This window comes from Pseudophryne corroboree, chromosome 9, assembly GCF_028390025.1.
Source record: "Pseudophryne corroboree isolate aPseCor3 chromosome 9, aPseCor3.hap2, whole genome shotgun sequence".
NCBI classification, from domain to species: Eukaryota; Metazoa; Chordata; class Amphibia; order Anura; family Myobatrachidae; genus Pseudophryne; species Pseudophryne corroboree.
The window spans coordinates 379,495,097-379,512,261 of NC_086452.1; the positions used below are offsets into that span (position 1 = coordinate 379,495,097).

At 48.2% G+C, this 17,165-nt stretch overlaps 1 protein-coding gene across 1 annotated transcript in view; it reads left to right on the forward strand.

The window, feature by feature from the left end:
- The first annotated feature begins 3,770 nt into the window (after positions 1-3,770).
- The window catches only part of PPARG (peroxisome proliferator activated receptor gamma), a 330,251-nt gene continuing 316,856 nt past the window's right edge, over positions 3,771-17,165 (forward strand). The window contains exon 1 of the mRNA XM_063940774.1: positions 3,771-3,781. Coding sequence (XP_063796844.1) covers positions 3,779-3,781 — 3 coding nt within the window. The 5' untranslated portion in view covers positions 3,771-3,778. The remainder of the gene's footprint in view (positions 3,782-17,165) is intronic.

Here is a 17,165-nt window from a genome sequence, read left to right on the forward strand (position 1 = left end):
GTAAGTCTTGATAAGCGAATGGCCCCTGCTGCAGCAGGTCCTCCCGAAGAGGAAGAGGCCTCGGCTCTTCTAGCAGTAGAGCCAGAAGATCCACGTACCAAGCTCTTCTTGGCCAGTCCGGAGCAATGAGGATTGCCTGAACTTTTGTTCTCCTTATGATTTTTAGAACACTTGGAATGAGTGGAAGTGGAGGAAACACGTACACTGACTGGAACACCCACGGAGTCACTAGGGTGTCCCTCAACCTGGAACAATACCGCCGAAGCTTCTTGTTGAGACGAGAGGCCATCATGTCTATTTGAGGTACACCCCAAAAACTTGTCACCTCCATGAACACCTCCGAATGGAGGCTCTACTCTCCTGGATGGAGATCATGTCTGCTGAGGAAGTCCAATTCCCAGTTGACTACTCCCGGAATGAAGATAGCTGACAGCGCCAACGCATGTTTTTCTGCCCAGAGGATGATTCTTGTTACCTCTGTCATTGCAGCATTGCTCTTTGTTCTGCCCTGTCGGTTTATGTAAGCCACTGTCCTTACATTGTCCGACTGCACTTGAATGGCCCGATTTCTCAGAAGATGGGCCGCTTGGAGAAGCCCGTTGTAGATGGCTCTTAATTCCAGAATGTTTATCGGCATGCCGGCTTCCGGTGAAGTATTTGCAGCCACCAGAGGAGTGAGATCCTGGCCTTTGGCGACAGACGTATTCTCTGGTGCATGTGCAGCTGAGATCCCGACCACTTGTCCAGGAGATTCAGTTGGAAGGACCGAGCATGAAATCTCCTGTACTGCAGAGCCTCGTAAGAGGCCACCATCTTTCTCAGAAGGCGAATGCACTGATGAACTGACACCCGGGCTGGCTTCAGGACATCTCGGACCATTGCTTGTATCACCAATGCTTTTTCCTCTGGAAGAAACACCCTCTGCACTTCCGTGTCGAGGATCATTCCCAGAAATGACAACCTCCTGGTTGGTTATAAATGTATTTTTGGAAGATTCAGGATCCAACCATGTTCCTTGAGAAGTTGGGTCGTGAGAGCTGTAACATCTTCTCCTTGGACGATGCCTTTATCAGCAGATCATCCAGATATGGAATTATGTTCACCCCCTGTCTACGGAGGAGAACCATCATTTCCGCCATCACCTTGGTGAATACCCTCAGTGCTGTGGAGAGGCCGAATGGCAGGGCCTGGAATTGAAAATGACAGTCCAACAATGTGAATCAGAGATAAGCTTGATGCGGCTGCCAAATTGAAATGTGGAGGTACGCATTCTTGATATCCAGGGATACCAGGAATTTCCCCTCCTCCAGACCTGATATCACCGCACTTAGAGACTCCATTTTGAACTTGAACTCCCTCAGAAAGGGGTTTAGTGATTTTAAATTCAGAATGGGCCTGACCGAACCAGCCGGTTTCGGTACCATGAAAAGGTTCGAATAGTAACCTTTGTTTTGCATCTGGGGAGGAACTGGTACAATAACCTGTGCTTCCACCAACTTCTGGATGGCTCCCTGTAGGGTAGCCCTGTCTGCTGGCAAAGCTGGCAAGCCTGATTTGAAGAAGCGGTGAGGAGGGAGATCCTGAAATTCCAGCCGGTACACCTGGGACACAATATCTTGTACCCAGGGATCCATGCCGGATGACACCCAGACATGACTGAAATGTCTGAATCTCGCCCCCACCGGCCCTACCTCCAGGCCGCGCGGCCCACCGTCATGCTGAGGACTTTGGCGTACCTGAAGCAGGCTTCTGTTCCTGGGAACCCGCGGCAGCAGGTTTCTTAGATTTTGGTCGACCTCCTCTAAAGAAGGTGTTGGAAGGTTTGGTCTTTCTTGTTTTAGTAACCCGAAAGGACTGTGATGCAGCTGAAGAAAAAGGTTTCTTCGTAGCAGGTGCAGCTGAGGGGAGAAAAGGTGACTTACCAGCTGTAGCCGTAGAGATTCACGCATCCAACACTTCCCCAAAGAGAGCCTGACCTGTGTAGGGTAGGGTCTCCACACCTCTTCTGGATTCCGCTTCGGCAGACCACTGGGGCAGCCACAGTCATCGACGAGCTGAGACAGACATGGAAGATATTCCTGCAGCCATTGAACCCAGGTCTTTCATGGATTCCACCATAAATCCTGCAGAATCCTGAACGTTACATAAAAACAATTCCACTTCACTTTTATCCATTGTATCCAAATCCTCATGTAACGTGCCTGACCACTTTACTATGGCTTTGGAAATCTATGTACAGGCAATCGTAGGACGTAGTATCGCCCCTGAAGCCGTGTATATGGATTTGAGCGTAGTATCAATTTTGCGATCAGCCGACTCCTTTAAGGCGGTAGATCCTGGGCCAGGTAAAACCACCTTTTTCAAGAGTCTGGATACAGACGCGTCCACTATGGGTGGGTCTTCCCATTTTTTCCTATCCTCCTCAGGGAAGGGGAAGCAACCAGAACCCTTCTAGGGATCTGGATTTTTTTCTCCGGGTTTTTCCACGCTTTCTCAAAAATAGCATTTAATTCTTTGTACGCAGGGAAGGTTAGCGAGGCTTTCTTATTGTCAGTGAAGTAAGCCTCCTCAACCTGCTCATGTGTTGTATCAGCAATATTCAACACATCCCTGATAGCCTCTATCATCAACTGCACCCCTTTTGCAAAAGATGCGGCCCCCCTGAGCACATCCCCATCACCGTCTGCCGTGTCAGAATCGTTATCCGTGTCATCTTGCATAATCTGGGCAAGAGCATGTTTGGGGGAACTAACAGAGGGGGGCCCTGAGGAAACAGAACCGGACCAAACTGCCATAGAGTTCTGTAAAATCTGAGTTGCAGATTCATTCTGTGCAACCCTAGTAGAAATCTGAGTTATCATAGATTTGATAGAGGATAACCATTCAGCAGTGGCGTAACTAGAAATTTTAGTAAAGGGATAAACATGCGCCGCAAAAAGGGGAGTGGCTTTGTTGAAATGGGCGTGACTTCATATAAAGGGCCGTGGCATTGCAGGAAAAGACTACCTCATACCCCAGTTTTGCAACCTGCACGCCCATACGTTGGCCACGACAGGAAAGAAAAATAATCCTGATTCATGCCCCTTACATTATTTGTCATTTTTCCTCCTTATAGTAATGCCAGGGACGTGCAGTCAGGGGAGGCAGTGCCTCCCCTGTCATAATGACTGAAGTAAAAGCAAAAGCAAAGTAGATATTTATAACATGTTCTGTGTCATAATTATCTTCTTTTCATTTTTCTAATCCTATTTGCTGTGGAAACTGTGGGTGGCAGGCAGCTGAGAGCGCTGCCTCACGCTGACTATGTTAAAGTGTCTGAGCGGGGGGGAGGGGGCGGGCAGGGGGCGTGGCCAAACGTAGGGCAGGAAAATCCCATTAAAAAACGTAGAGTAGAGGCACCAGCAGATCTGCCTCAGTGACAGGGGCGGGCCTGCATCCCACCTCAGAGCACACCCCTGTCAGTGTGACAGATTTGATTGGTCAGCGCGTCCAGCACTGAGCAGTGACTGTTTCCTGCTGTCACTGTCAGTGCAGAGTCCGTCTCTCTCTCTCTTCCTGTCTAGATGCAGCAGAGTCTGCAAAGCAGGGAGGCGCTCTCCCTGCTCTGCTACTCTGCTGGTGTATGTGTGTGCTGCTGCCCCCCCCCCCCCTCAGCCTCAGCTCCAGTAACAGAAGTGATCCCGGAGCCTCAAGAAGCTGATGCTGTGTGTGCCTCCCGTATACAGGTCACATGACTGGTGCTGAGCAGTCATGTGACAAGGAAGTCAGCTCTACAGAGATGGTGAGTCCAGCTGTCCATATGGGGGCATAGTGTGTGTGTTGGAGCTCAGTGTGTATGGGGGCATAGTGTGTGTGTGTGTGTGTGTGTGTGTGTGTGTGTGCTGCAGCTCAGTGTGTATGGGGGCATGGTGTGTGTGTGTGTGTGTGTGTGTGTGTGTGTGTGTGTTGGAGCTCAGTGTGTATGGGGGCATGGTGTGTGTGTGGGTGTGTGTGCTGGAGCTCAGTGTGTATGGGGACATAGGTGTGTGTGTGTGTGTGCTGGAGCTCAGTGTGTATGGGGGCATAGTGAGTGTGTGTGTGTGTGTGTGTGTGTGTGCTGGAGCTCAGTGTCTTTGGGGGCATAGTGTGTGTGTGTGTGTGTGTGTGTGTGTGTGCTGGAGCTCAGTGTGTATGGGGGCATAGTGTGTGTGTGTGTGTGTGTGTGCTGGAGCTCAGTGTGTATGGGGGGCATAGTGTGTGTGTGTGTGTGTGCTGGAGCTCAGTGTGTATGGGGGCATAGTGTGTGTGTGTGTGTGTGTGTGTGTGTGTGTGTGTGCTGGAGCTCAGTGTGTATGGGGGCATAGTGTGTGTGTGTGTATGGTAACATAGTGAGTAAATGGCGCACATTATATATGTGTGTGTATAGGGCCACAGTGTGTGTGTGAGCTCAGTGTGTATGGGGGCACAGTGTGTGTGTGTGTGTGTGTGTGTGTGAGCTCAGTGTGTATGGGGGCACAGTGTGTGTGTGTGTGTGTGTGTGTGTGTGAGCTCAGTGTGTATGGGGGCACAGTGTGTGTGTGTGTGTGTGTGTGTGTGTGTGTGTGTGTGTGAGAGCGCTCAGTGTGTGTGTGTGTGAGCTCAGTGTGTATGGGGCATAGTGTGTGTGTGTGTGTGTATATGGGAATATAGTGAGTATATGGAAGCACAGTATATATGTGTGTATAGGGCCACAGAGTGTGTGTGTGTGTGTGTGTGAGCTCAGTGTGTATGGGGGTCACAGTGTGTGTGAGCTCGGTGTGTATGGGGGCACAGTGTGTGTGTGTGAGCTCAGTGTGTATGGAGGCGCAGTGTGTGTATGGGAACATAGTGAGTACAGTATATGGGAGCACATTGTGTGTGTGTGTGTGTGTGTGTCAGGGCCGGTTACGGGGCTTATGGCGGGCAGCCCACGAAGGGAAACTAGATGCGTCGCGTCTAGTTTCCCTTCACAACGGACAGCGGGCCGTGGCAGCGGGGGGCACCACAGCAGCAGCGGATCTTGCCATGGTGTGGCGCCCTCCGGATGGCGCCGGCGCCCTCCGGAAGGCGGCGCCCCGGGCAAAAGTCCTGCTACTGGTGTGTGTGTAGGGGCACAGTGAGTGTGTAAATCCAGTTTTGTTAGCCAGTGCCTCCCCAGTCATTGACCTCACCGCCCGTCACTGCAGTATACATTATGCCACATACTGCAATGGCCCTTAGACATTATGCCACACACAATAATGCACACACCGTAATGCCCCCGACACATTATGCCACACACCGTAATGCCTGTGACACATTATGACAGGAATCGCAATGCCAGTTATACATTATGCTACACACTGCAATGCCCCTGATACATTATAGCACATACAATGTCTGTGACACATTATGACACACACCACAATGACCCTGAGACATTATACCACATACTACAATGCTCGTGATATAGTATACAACACACCGTAATGCCTGACACATTATTACACACACCGCAATGTCCGTTATACATTATGCCACACACTGCAATGCCCCTGATACATTATAGCACATACAATGTCTGTGACACATTATGACACACACCGCAATGCCCGTTATACATTATGCCACATACCACAATGCTCGTGATATAGTATAGAACACACCGTAATGCCTGACACATTATGACACACACTGCAATGTCCATGATACATTATGCCACACACAGCAATGACCCTGAGACATTATACCACATATCACAATGCCCGTGATATAGTATACCATACACCGTAATACCTGTGACACATACTGCAATGCCCGTTATACCCTATGCCACACACCGCAATGCCCGTTATACATTATGCCACACTGCAATGCCCCTGAGACATTTTACCACATACACAATGCCCGTGATATAGTATGCCACACACCGTAATGCCTGTGACACATTATGACACACACCGCAATGTCCATGATACATTATGCCACACACCGTAATGCCCATTACACATTAAGTCCTACAGTAAGGCTTCTAATTACTTTTAAATTACCTGCTCGTTGCCAGGGGTTTCATGCTCTTGGTTCCATGGACGGTGCCAGGGGTTTTCATGCTCAGGGTGTCATGCTCGTTGCTAGGGGGTAGTGCTTGTTGCTAGGGCTGTGCTCTCCCAGTGCCACATATGCCCCCAGTGCCAGATATTCCCCCACAGTGCCAGGTACTCACATGCCCCCAGTGCCAAATATAGCCCCCCCCATGTGTCAGGTACACATATACCCCCCAGTGCCACATATGCCCCCAGTGTCAGATATTCCCCCACAGTGCCAGGTACTCACATGCCCCCAGTGCCAAATATAGACCCCCCATGTGTCAGGTACACATATACCCCCCCAGTGCCACATATGCCCCCAGTGCCAGATATTCCCCCACAGTGCCAGGTACTCACATGCCCCCAGTGCCAAATACAGCCCCCTTCCCCCCCATGTGCCAGGTACACATATACCCCCCAGTGCCACATATGCCCCCAGTGCCACATAAGCCCCCTCCCCCTGTGCCACATATGCCCCCAGTGCCACATAAGCCCCCCTCCCCCTGTGCCGCATATGCTCCCCCAGTGCCCCCCCCCCCCCCCCGCGCTCCCCCGCTGTTTTGTGTTGGAGGGACACGGAGGGCACAGCGCGCGCCTCTCCTGTGTCCCTCCTTGGTCTCCGGCGGGTCTGTTAAAGGAAGTGCCGGTTCGTGAGCCAATCAGAGCTCACGAACGGCACTTCCTTTATTAGATCCGCCGGAGACCCAGGAGGGACACAGGAGAGGCGCGCGCTGTGCCCTCCGTGTCCCTCCTTACAGCTGCGGAGGGAAGGAGGAGACCGCAGGGAGAGGAGACCGCATATTGACATGCGGACGCTCGTCCGCATGTCAATCTGCGCTAAATCAGTGGCGCCCCCGCAGCCCTGCGCTCCCAAGCCACCGCGAGGGCTGCAGGGGCAGTAGTTACGCCATTGCCATTCAGGCTCCCTTGCTGGTATCTGCGCTAAAACAGTGCAATCCTGATTACATGGAATGAGATCATCCTGAGAGGACATATCCTCTGCATATGACACGGAGTCCCTGGACATAGCTAAATGGAGACCACAGACACTACACACACACACACACACACACACACACACACACACACACACACACACACACACACACACACACACACACACACACACACACGAGGCTAGGCAGAGTGTTACCCCTAAGAATGGCAAGAGAGACACAGAGATTGGAGCCAACCCACACACAGCGCTTTCAATGGTATAGGGAGACCCCAACCAGTGCTGACTGGGACTGCTCTTTACTGACAGCGTTTCTGCAGGCAGGAAAATGGCGCTGAACGCTGCTGGGTCCGCTCTGAGGAGAAGCTCCGTCCCCTTAATGGCGCTGTCTTCCCGCTCTTCTGGAGATTATACTGGCCTGAGGAATTGTGCTGGCAGCGATCCCGGGACCCTGACAGGCTTGAGAGGCCAGTGTAGGATGTAGGTGCTGGCTCAGGGCACCCCTCACAGCGCCGCACTATGTACCGCTGAGCCCCGGAGCGCAGTTAGTGCTGCGCTCCATACCCTGTTGCCGCCATCTTCACACCAGCTCCCCACTTGCTATGGGGGCCGGTGACTCACTCGCCACTGATCTTCTGGCTCTGTAAGGGGGTGGCGGCATGCTGCCGGCATGAGGGATCCCCTGTGGCGGAGAACGTTCTATTCCCTCAGGAGCTCAGTGTCCTGTCAGCGGAGATAGAGGGCTCAGACCCCGCAGGGCGGACACTACTCCCCCCTTAGTCCCACGATGCAGGTAGGCTGTTGCCAGCAGCCTTCCCGTAAAATAATAAACTCTAAAATAAACTTTAGTAAAGAAGCTCTGTAGAGCTCCCCTAGATGCGACCGGCTCCTCCGGGCACATTTTCTAAACTGAGTTTGGTAGGAGGGGCATAGAGGGAGGAGCCAGCCCACACTCTCAAACTCTTAAAGTGCCAATGGCTCCTAGTGGACCCGTCTATACCCCATGGTGGACCCCAGCATCCTCTAGGACGTAAGAGAAATATAGCAATCCGTGTCTTGACATTAGATTTAGAATATACAGTAGTTAACAAAAGCAATCAAAAAAACATTTGGGACATTATAAAAAAATATAAATACATATCACTTCATGCACTACAACGCCAAGACGCATCCCCTCATGCGCTACAACGCTCAAACCCCCCTTCCTCATGCACTAGAACACCCAGGCGCATCCCCTCATGCATTATAACACCCAGACGCATCCCTCATGCACTACAACACTCAAATCTCCCCCCATACACTACAACACCCAGGTAGGTGCATTCCCTCATGCACTACAATGCATAGGCACATCCCTTCATGCACTACAATGCCCAGGTGCATCCCCTCATGCACTACAACGCCCAGATGCATCCCCTCATGCACTACAATGCCCAGACACATCCCCTCATGCACTACAACACCCAGGCACATATCATCATGCACTACAACACCCAGACACATCCCTCCCCCTACCATACACTATAACACCCAGGCACATCCCCTCATGCACTATAATATGCAGCCCCCCCACCATACACTACAACACCCAGACACATCACCTCATGCATTACAACACCCAGACACATCCCCTCATGCACTACAACACCCAGACACCTCTCCTCATGCACTACAACACCCAGTCACATCCCCTCATGCACTACAACACCCAGGCACATGCCCTCATGCGCTACACCACCCAGACGTATCCCCTCGTGCACTACAACACCCAGACGCATCCCCTCATGCACTACAACACCCAGATACATCCCTCATGCACTACAACACCCAGACGCATCCCTCATGCACTACAACACTCAAAACTCCCCCCATACACTACAACGCCCAGGGGCATCCCCTCGCGCACTACAACGCCTAGGCACATCCCCTCATGCACTACAACGCCTAAGCGCATCCCCTCATGCACTACCATGCCCAGACGCATCCCCTCATCTACTACAACACCCAGACACATCCCCTCATACACTACAACACCCGGACACATCCCCTCATGCACTACAACACCCAGACATCCTCCTGATACACTACAACCCCTCCCCTTCATACACTAAACACACACCACCCTCATACACTACAACCCCCCCCCTCCATACACTACAGCACATACACCCATCATACACTACAATACCAGCTCCATACACTACAGCACACAGGCCCCTCATACACTGCAACACCCATGCTACCCCCTTCACAACAACTCACCAGTTGCTGCTGAACATGGACAAGGCATTCTCTTGCTGCAGTCTGGAGCTCGATGCATTGCAATACGTGCACACACTGCTCCCACCTCCTTCAGAGCAGAGAGCAGGTCCCGCTTTGTGTGTGAGAGGGCCGTAGCCGGGAGGAGGAAGAGCAGATCGAGGAGCTAGGAGGACGGGGCATGCATTCATCATGTTTACTATGCTGTGGCTGATATCACAGCAGATGTCAACACTCACTGTGAAAACCCAAGCACCAGACCACCAGTGTGGGGTGATGGATCACAGTGGGGTCAGGCATAGGGGCGGCTGTGGCTGATAGGACCCACAGCCGCCAATGTCATGTAAAAGTAGGGCGACTTCACTTCTTTTGTGGAAATTACTATGTGCCGTCCTCTGGTGGCCAGCGCTCTAGGCAGCTGCCTAATGGTAGCACCGGCCCTGGCAGGGGGGTAGATATAACACGTGTAGACAGAGTTAGATTTGGGTGGGGTGTGTTCAAACTGAAACCTAATTTGTAGTGTAAAAATAAAGCAGCCAGTATTTACCCTGCACAGAAACAATATAACCCACCCAAATCTAACTCTCTCTGCATGTTATATATCTGCCCCCCCCCCCCCCAGTGCACATGGTTTTGCCCATTAGCTAACAAATTTCCTGCTGCGATCAGATCTGATTTAGGCCCCCTGTTTTACAGCTTCTCTGAGTTTATCGCCCCAAGGTATGTTACAGAAGATTACACATGGAACCAAATAGCAAGTAAACAGGTCATTGCCTCTGACAAAATCAGGAGACACATTTCTTGAAATACCCTGTACTGCTGTAATATCTATATAAGAACACTCTGAGGTCTGTTACGTCTCCCACAGGCATACAGTATGCAAGAAGCCAGGGTGTGCGTTGCCAAATGTTTCCACTGCTAGAAGGGGCAGGACAGAGCAAAAGGCATAGTGGGACAGAGAGTGGGATTTAGCAGCGGGCAGGCTAATGTGACCTCCAGCGTAAAACAGCTCTCTTTTCTAGATGTAGATAATCTAATTGTGTAGGGTTACAGTCACAGACTTAACACTGGCGATGAGGCTAAAACTCTTCTTCAGCATTGCTTCAGTCATCAGTGGAGCAGCTATTCAATTCTCAATTAAATTTCTGCCGACGGGCGCGGTAACATCATTTCAGCTCTCTACCCCCAGGGGTGGTGAGCTGAAATGCACGTAAAGACAGCCGTTTGGGCGCCCAAACTGAACTTTTCACGCAAGCGCCCATTTGTTTAGTCGGGTTTAGGTGCTTTGCCTGCCTAAACCCGACTCTAATGGGAGTGATAGGTGCGATAAAAAGGAACAATTGAATATCACCCCACGATCTCCTGTCACTTTAAACAGGAGATTGTGCGCAATAAAACAATTAAATACCTCCCCCATGTACTGCAAGCAGAAATGACATCTCACATGCATTAGCCATACGGTAATACATAACGTCCTATAATCCTCATTTTGCGAGAAAGCTATTGCCCCTCTGTCCAAGACCATCACAGTGGCTTCTGTACCAACCAGTACTGATTGCAGGCTGAATCTACATGTATTTAATTTCAATAACTCATAGTATAAGCTGTATTCTATGTATGTAATAGGACTGAATGTGATAACACAATACTATTTCAAGAGCTTCATTTTTTATTTATAAATACATGACCTTTAGTCAGACTAACCCATATCACCAAGCGTCAAAGGAAATACAGATTCCGTTATTGGCAGTCATAGGGAAGGTTTGCTATTCCCAAAGTGCTCATTCAATGCAAACGTATTGTTATTTTAGTGAACTGATTCCTATCTGTCAGGAAGAATTAATGGCCAGCATTGTGCATTCATTGTCAAAAGCCAGATTAATGGACTCTCTGTTACTAATTCGCAGGGCCGAAAGTAGGTGTGTGCGGAGGGGGCACCGCACATAGCGCTGCAGGGTAGGGGGCGCTGTTGGCAGCACTTGTCAATTATCTGTTTAATTACTTTCACTTGCAGCTTACCCCCTTTTTGTAGCCCAGCATCTCCTGACCACCCCTGTCTCCTACCCTGACCCCTTCTGTCACTGATACCTATACAACACTCATTAACTCAACTTGAGATTTCTTTGTTATTCAATCACACTGTCCTTTATAACATTTCAAGATCCTGACATACTTAGGATTCAAACTCATTGCCTGTGACATTGCAGTCAGACAATCTATTCATTGAGCTATCTGCCCTTGCATAGAAAGGTGGATAATTCTAAGATAGAGAATTCTAACTATTTGAAGCTTACCTTGTACTTTGTGAGACGGGAGAGTGTATTTTCGCTTTGCAAGAGTGCGAACACCTGTGCAGCCGAGTGGTACAAAAACATTTTGTGCAAAACAAGACCAGCCCTATAGTTACTTATTCTGTGCGATGATTGCTGCAACGAAGGTCCCGGAATTGACGTCAGATACCCGCCCTCCAAATGCCGGGACACGCCTGCGTTTTTCCAAACATTCCCAGAAAACGGTCAGTTGATACCCATAAACGCCCTAATCCTGTCAATCTCCTTGCGTTCAGCTGTGTGAATGGAATCATTGCTAGAAGCAGTGCAAAACAACAATGCTTTTTGTACCCATACGACGCGCGTGCGCATTGCGGCTCATACGCATGCATAGTTTTGCCTTTTTTTTAAATGATCACTACGCAGCGAACAACGGCAGCTAGCAATCAACTCGGAATGAGGGCCATAGTTTTTATGTAGGATCAAAGAGCTCAATGAGTAGGGTGTTTGATTAGAATACAACAGGTTATAGGTTTGAATCCTGGGTATATTAAAATGTGTTATTTAATAACACATATTGCACAAGGGGAAATACTTATCTTAATTGTATGTATGTAAACGCTAGAAGCCTAACAGGTAAAAGAGGGAACTAAAAATCCTTGCCGCAAGCAAACAGTACGATATTATAGGCATTACTGAAACCTGGTGGGACGAATCTCATGATTGGTCAGTTAATATGGTTATATGCTGTTCAGGAGAGACAGATCAGACATATGGGGTGGAGGGGTATGTCTTTACATAAAGCCATTTTTAAAACCTGATGTACGGGAAGATATTCATGAGGAATCTGTAAACACTGTTGAGACGTTATGGGCTGAAATTGCATGTGGGGGAAAGGGAAAGAATAAGATAGTATTGGGGCCCCCTGGCATTAATGTGTCTGATGAGGAAATGTTGCTGAAGCAAATTAATAAAGCAGCAGGAGTAGTTGACGTAATAGTGATGAGAGATTTCAACTATCCGGAGATAAATTGTACAAATGATTCATGTGATACTGCCAGGGGTAATATGTTTTTAAACACATTAAATGATAACTACTTACTTCAACTAATCGAGGAACCAACTTGGTACAATGCAATCTTAGACTTGTTATTGACAAACAATAAGGATTTGATATCAAATATTATAGTAGGGAAGCCCATAGGAAACGGCGACCACAATATGGTCACATTCAATATCAATTTTCATAAGCAGTCCTATATAGGTTCAACTAGTACTCTGAACTTCAGCAAAGCCAACTTTGACATGATATGGGAAGCTTTAAGGGACACTGAATGGGAAATTTTGTTTCAAGAAAAAACACTACGGAGAAATGGGAGGTGTAAAAATCGCTGCTCGATGAGATTACTCGTAAATGTATTCCCATGGGCAGCAAACAAAGGACTAAAAACTCCAAACCAATGTGGCTTAACAAAAATATTAAGGAATTAATGGGCACAAAAAAGGCGAGCATTCAAAAAATACAAATGAGATGGGAAGGCGGAGTCATTCCAGTCCTATAAGGTTTGCAACAAAATATGCAAAAAAGAAATAAGAGCGGCTAAAGTAGAAACTGAAAAGCTAGTAGCAATGGAAAGTAAATCAAACCCCCAATTTTTTTTTTATATATATCAACAGCAAAACATTAAAGAAGGAGAGTATAGACCTTTAAAGGACAAACTGGGAGGCTTAATAAAAAACGATAACGACATAGCGGATAAATTAAACGAGTTTTTACTATTTTCAATAGAGGATCAGATGCATGAACTAACACCCAACCTCAATAAGGATAATGTCCCACTGCTAAGTGCTTATTTAAGTGAGGAGGAAGGCTGTGACCGATTGAAAAAAATTAAGATTAATAAGTCACCTGGTCCAGACAGTATTCACCCAAGGGTTCTCATGGAGCTACACTCCGAATTAGCAAGACCTCTATTTTTAATCTTCAATGATTCACTTACATCAGGCATGGTTCCCAAAGACTGGCGTATAGTGGAAGTAGTGCCAATCTTCAAAAAGCGAAGTAAAGCTGAACTAGGCAATTATAGACCAGTTAGTCTTACATCTATAGTGGGAAAGTGCTAGAAAGAATTCTAGGGGATAGTGTACAGAAGACCCTTGAAGCCAAAAAGATTATTATTAGGAACCAACATGGATTTCTGAAGGATAGATCATGTCAAACAAACTTACTAGGCTTTTATGAAACATTTAGTGCGAATCTTGATCAGGGTAAGGTGGTGGATGTAATCTTTTTAGACTTTGCTAAAGCTTTCGACACAGTGCCACACATAAGACTTATCTATAAGTTGCATGAACTGTGGCTAGGGAGCACAATATGCACCTGGGTTAGTAATTGGTTAGATAATAGGGAGCAGCGCATTGTGGTAAATGGAAATTTTTCAAATTGGACTGAAGTACTAAGTGGTGTGCCACAAGGGTCTGTACTTGGAGTACTATTGTTCAACATTTTCATTAACGATCTAGCAGAAGGTCTAGAGAGCATGGTGTAAATTTTTGCAGACGATACTAAACTATGTAAGGTTATAAATTCGGAGGGAGAGGCTGAGTTTCTCCAGAACAATTTATTTAAATTGGAATCATGGGCAGCAAAATGGAGAATGAGTTTCAATACAGACAAGTGCAAGGTAATGCACCTTGGTAGCCAAGAACAAAAATAACACCTACATACTAAATGGGGTGATTTTAGGGGACTCCGTACTGGAAAAAGATTTAGGTGTTCACATAGTTAATAAACTTAGCAGCAGCACCCAATGTAGGATAGCAGCGAAAACGGCAAACAAGGTACTAGCATGCATAAAGAGGGGTATTGATGCAAGGAATGAGAGTGTTGTACTCCCACTACATAAAGCCCTAGTGAGGCCCCATCTGGAATAATGCACACAATTTTGGGCACCTTACTACAAAAAGGATATGCTGGAACTAGAAAAGGTTCAGAGGCTGGCGACCAAACTAATTAAGGGGATGGAGACGCTGGAATACCAGGAAAGATGTCAGGACTGACTGATTTTGTGGATCCGTTAACCTTGGACAAACCGAAGTTGTAGGTGCTGGAGTATGGTGAAAACAGGGAGGACAAAGATAGTTATTATTATTATTATCCTTTATTTATATGGCGCCACAAGGGTTCCGCAGCGCCCGATTACAGAGTACAAATGCACATAAAAAATAGGAAAACAGTGACTTACAGTTGAATACAATATAGGACAAGTACAGGGCAACAAGCATAACTACACCAGTAAACATAGAGATAAGTTCCAGGTGGTCAAAAAACTGTGGGATCTGGGCAGTTGAGGATTATTAAAGTAAGAAAAGTATAAGCACATGAGGGAAGAGGGCCCTACTCGTGAGAGCTTACATTCTAAGGAGAGGGGTAGACAGACAGGGATGACACAGATGGGGTACATAGAGAGCGTGGAACAGAGGGTTATGTTGAGATTTGGCTAGGTTTGGTAAAGAAATGGGTCTTAAGAGCCCGTTTGAAGTTTTGTAGAGAGGTGGAGAGTCTGAGGGGGAGAGGTAAAGAATTCCAGAGAAATGGAGCAGCACGTGAAAAATCTTGGAGATAGGAGTGGGAGGAAGTAATCAGAAGACAGGAGAGACGGCGTGCATTAGCAGAGCGAAGAGGACGGGTGGGAGAGTAAAGGGAGATAAGGTCAGAGATGTAGATGGGAGAGGAGTGGGTGAGGGCTTTGTAAGTGAGTGTGAGAAGTTTGAATTGGATTCTGAAAGGGAAGGGAAGCCAGTGGAGGGCCTGTAGGAGGGGGGAGGTAGACGTAGTGCGTTTGGTGAGGAAGATGATCCGGGCAGCAGCATTGAGGATAGATTGGAGTGGAGAGAGGTGATTGTCAGGGAGGCCAGTTAAGAGGAGATTACAGTAGTCCAGTCTGGAAATAATCAGTGAGTGATAATGATCTTAGTGGCATCCTGTGTGAGAAAAGGTCTGATTCTAGAAATGTTTTTGAGATGAAAATGACAGGTTTGTGAGAGGTGCTGAATGTGTGGTTTGAAGGAGAGGGAGGAGTCAAGGATTACGCCAAGACAGCGTACTTGGGGGCTAGGGGAGATAGTTGTGCCATCAATGGATAATGAGATTGTGGGAGGTGAGGCTGTGCGGGAGGGTGGGAAGATGATCAGCTCAGTCTTAGACATGTTGAGTTTAAGAAAGCGCTGAGACATCCAGGAAGAGATAGCAGAAAGACAGTTTGAGGTACGAGTGAGGAGAGCCGTGGAGAGATCAGGGGAGGAGAGGTAGATTTGAGTGTCATCAGCATAGAGGTGATATTGGAAGTTAAAAGAACTAATGAGTTCACCTAAAGAGGACGTATAGAGAGAGAAAAGGAGAGGACCAAGAACAGAGCCTTGGGGGACACCAACAGTTAGTGGAAGTGTGGGGGAGGTAGCATCATGAGAGGAGACAGAGAAGGAACGATCAGAGAGGTAGGAGGACAGCCAGGAGAGGGCAGTATCACGCAGACCAAGAGAGTGAAGGATTTGCAGAAGGAGAGGATGGTCCACAGTGTCAAAAGCAGCAGAGAGGTCAAGAAGAATAAGCAGAGAGTAGTGGCCCTTAGATTTGGCTGCATGTAGGTCATTGCAGACTTTTGTGAGGGCAGTTTCAGTGGAGTGGAGAGAACGGAAACCAGACTGGAATGGGTCAAGCAGTGAGTGAGAGGAAAGAAAGGCAGTGAGGCGATTATAGACAATACGCTCAAGAAGTTTGGAGGCAAAGGGGAGGAGAGAGATGGGTCGATAGTTGGAGAGAGTGTTAGGATCAAGGGTAGGTTTTTTAAGAATAGGGGAGACAAGAGCATGCTTGAAGAGGGGACAGTGCCTGATGAAAGGGAGAGATTGAGAAGGTGGGCAAGATGGGAACAGGCAGAAGGGGAGAGGTAACGGAGGAGGTGGGAGGGGATAGGGTCGAGCGGGGAGGTTGTGGGGGGGGAGGAACGGATGAGGGCCATGACTTACTCGCCAGATACATGGGAGAAAGATGTCAGAGTTGGTAAGAGGGAAGGGGAGGGGTGGCAAGGGATGGGTGGTGGCTGGTTGCTGGTCTGGTGGGAAGTGATATCCTGACGTATGGAGTCAATCTTGGATGTGAAATAAGTGGCAAAGTCAAGAGCAGACAATGAGGAAGGGAGAGGAGGTGGTGGTGGGCAGAGGAGGGAGTTAACAGTGGCAAAGAGGCGCCTGGGGTTGGAAGACTGTGTAGAAATGAGGATTTTGAAGTATGATTGCTTAGCAAGGGAAAGGGCAGTACTGAAGGATGAGAGCATGAATTTGAAATGGAGGAAGTCTGCTTTAGAGCGTGATTTCCTCCACTGTCGCTCGGCAGTACGTGAGCATTTTTGTAGGTATCTGGTGCATTTGGTGTGCCAGGGTTGAGGTGTTGATCTGCGAGGGTGAATAGTGGTTGGCGGAGCAACAGAGTCAAGGGCAGAAGTAAGAGATGCATTGTATAGGGATGTGGCTTGTTCAGGGCATGTGAGAGAGAGAAGAGGAGAGAGAAGGGAGTCAAACAGGGAGGACAGGGATGAGGTGTCAATAGCCTCAATGTTA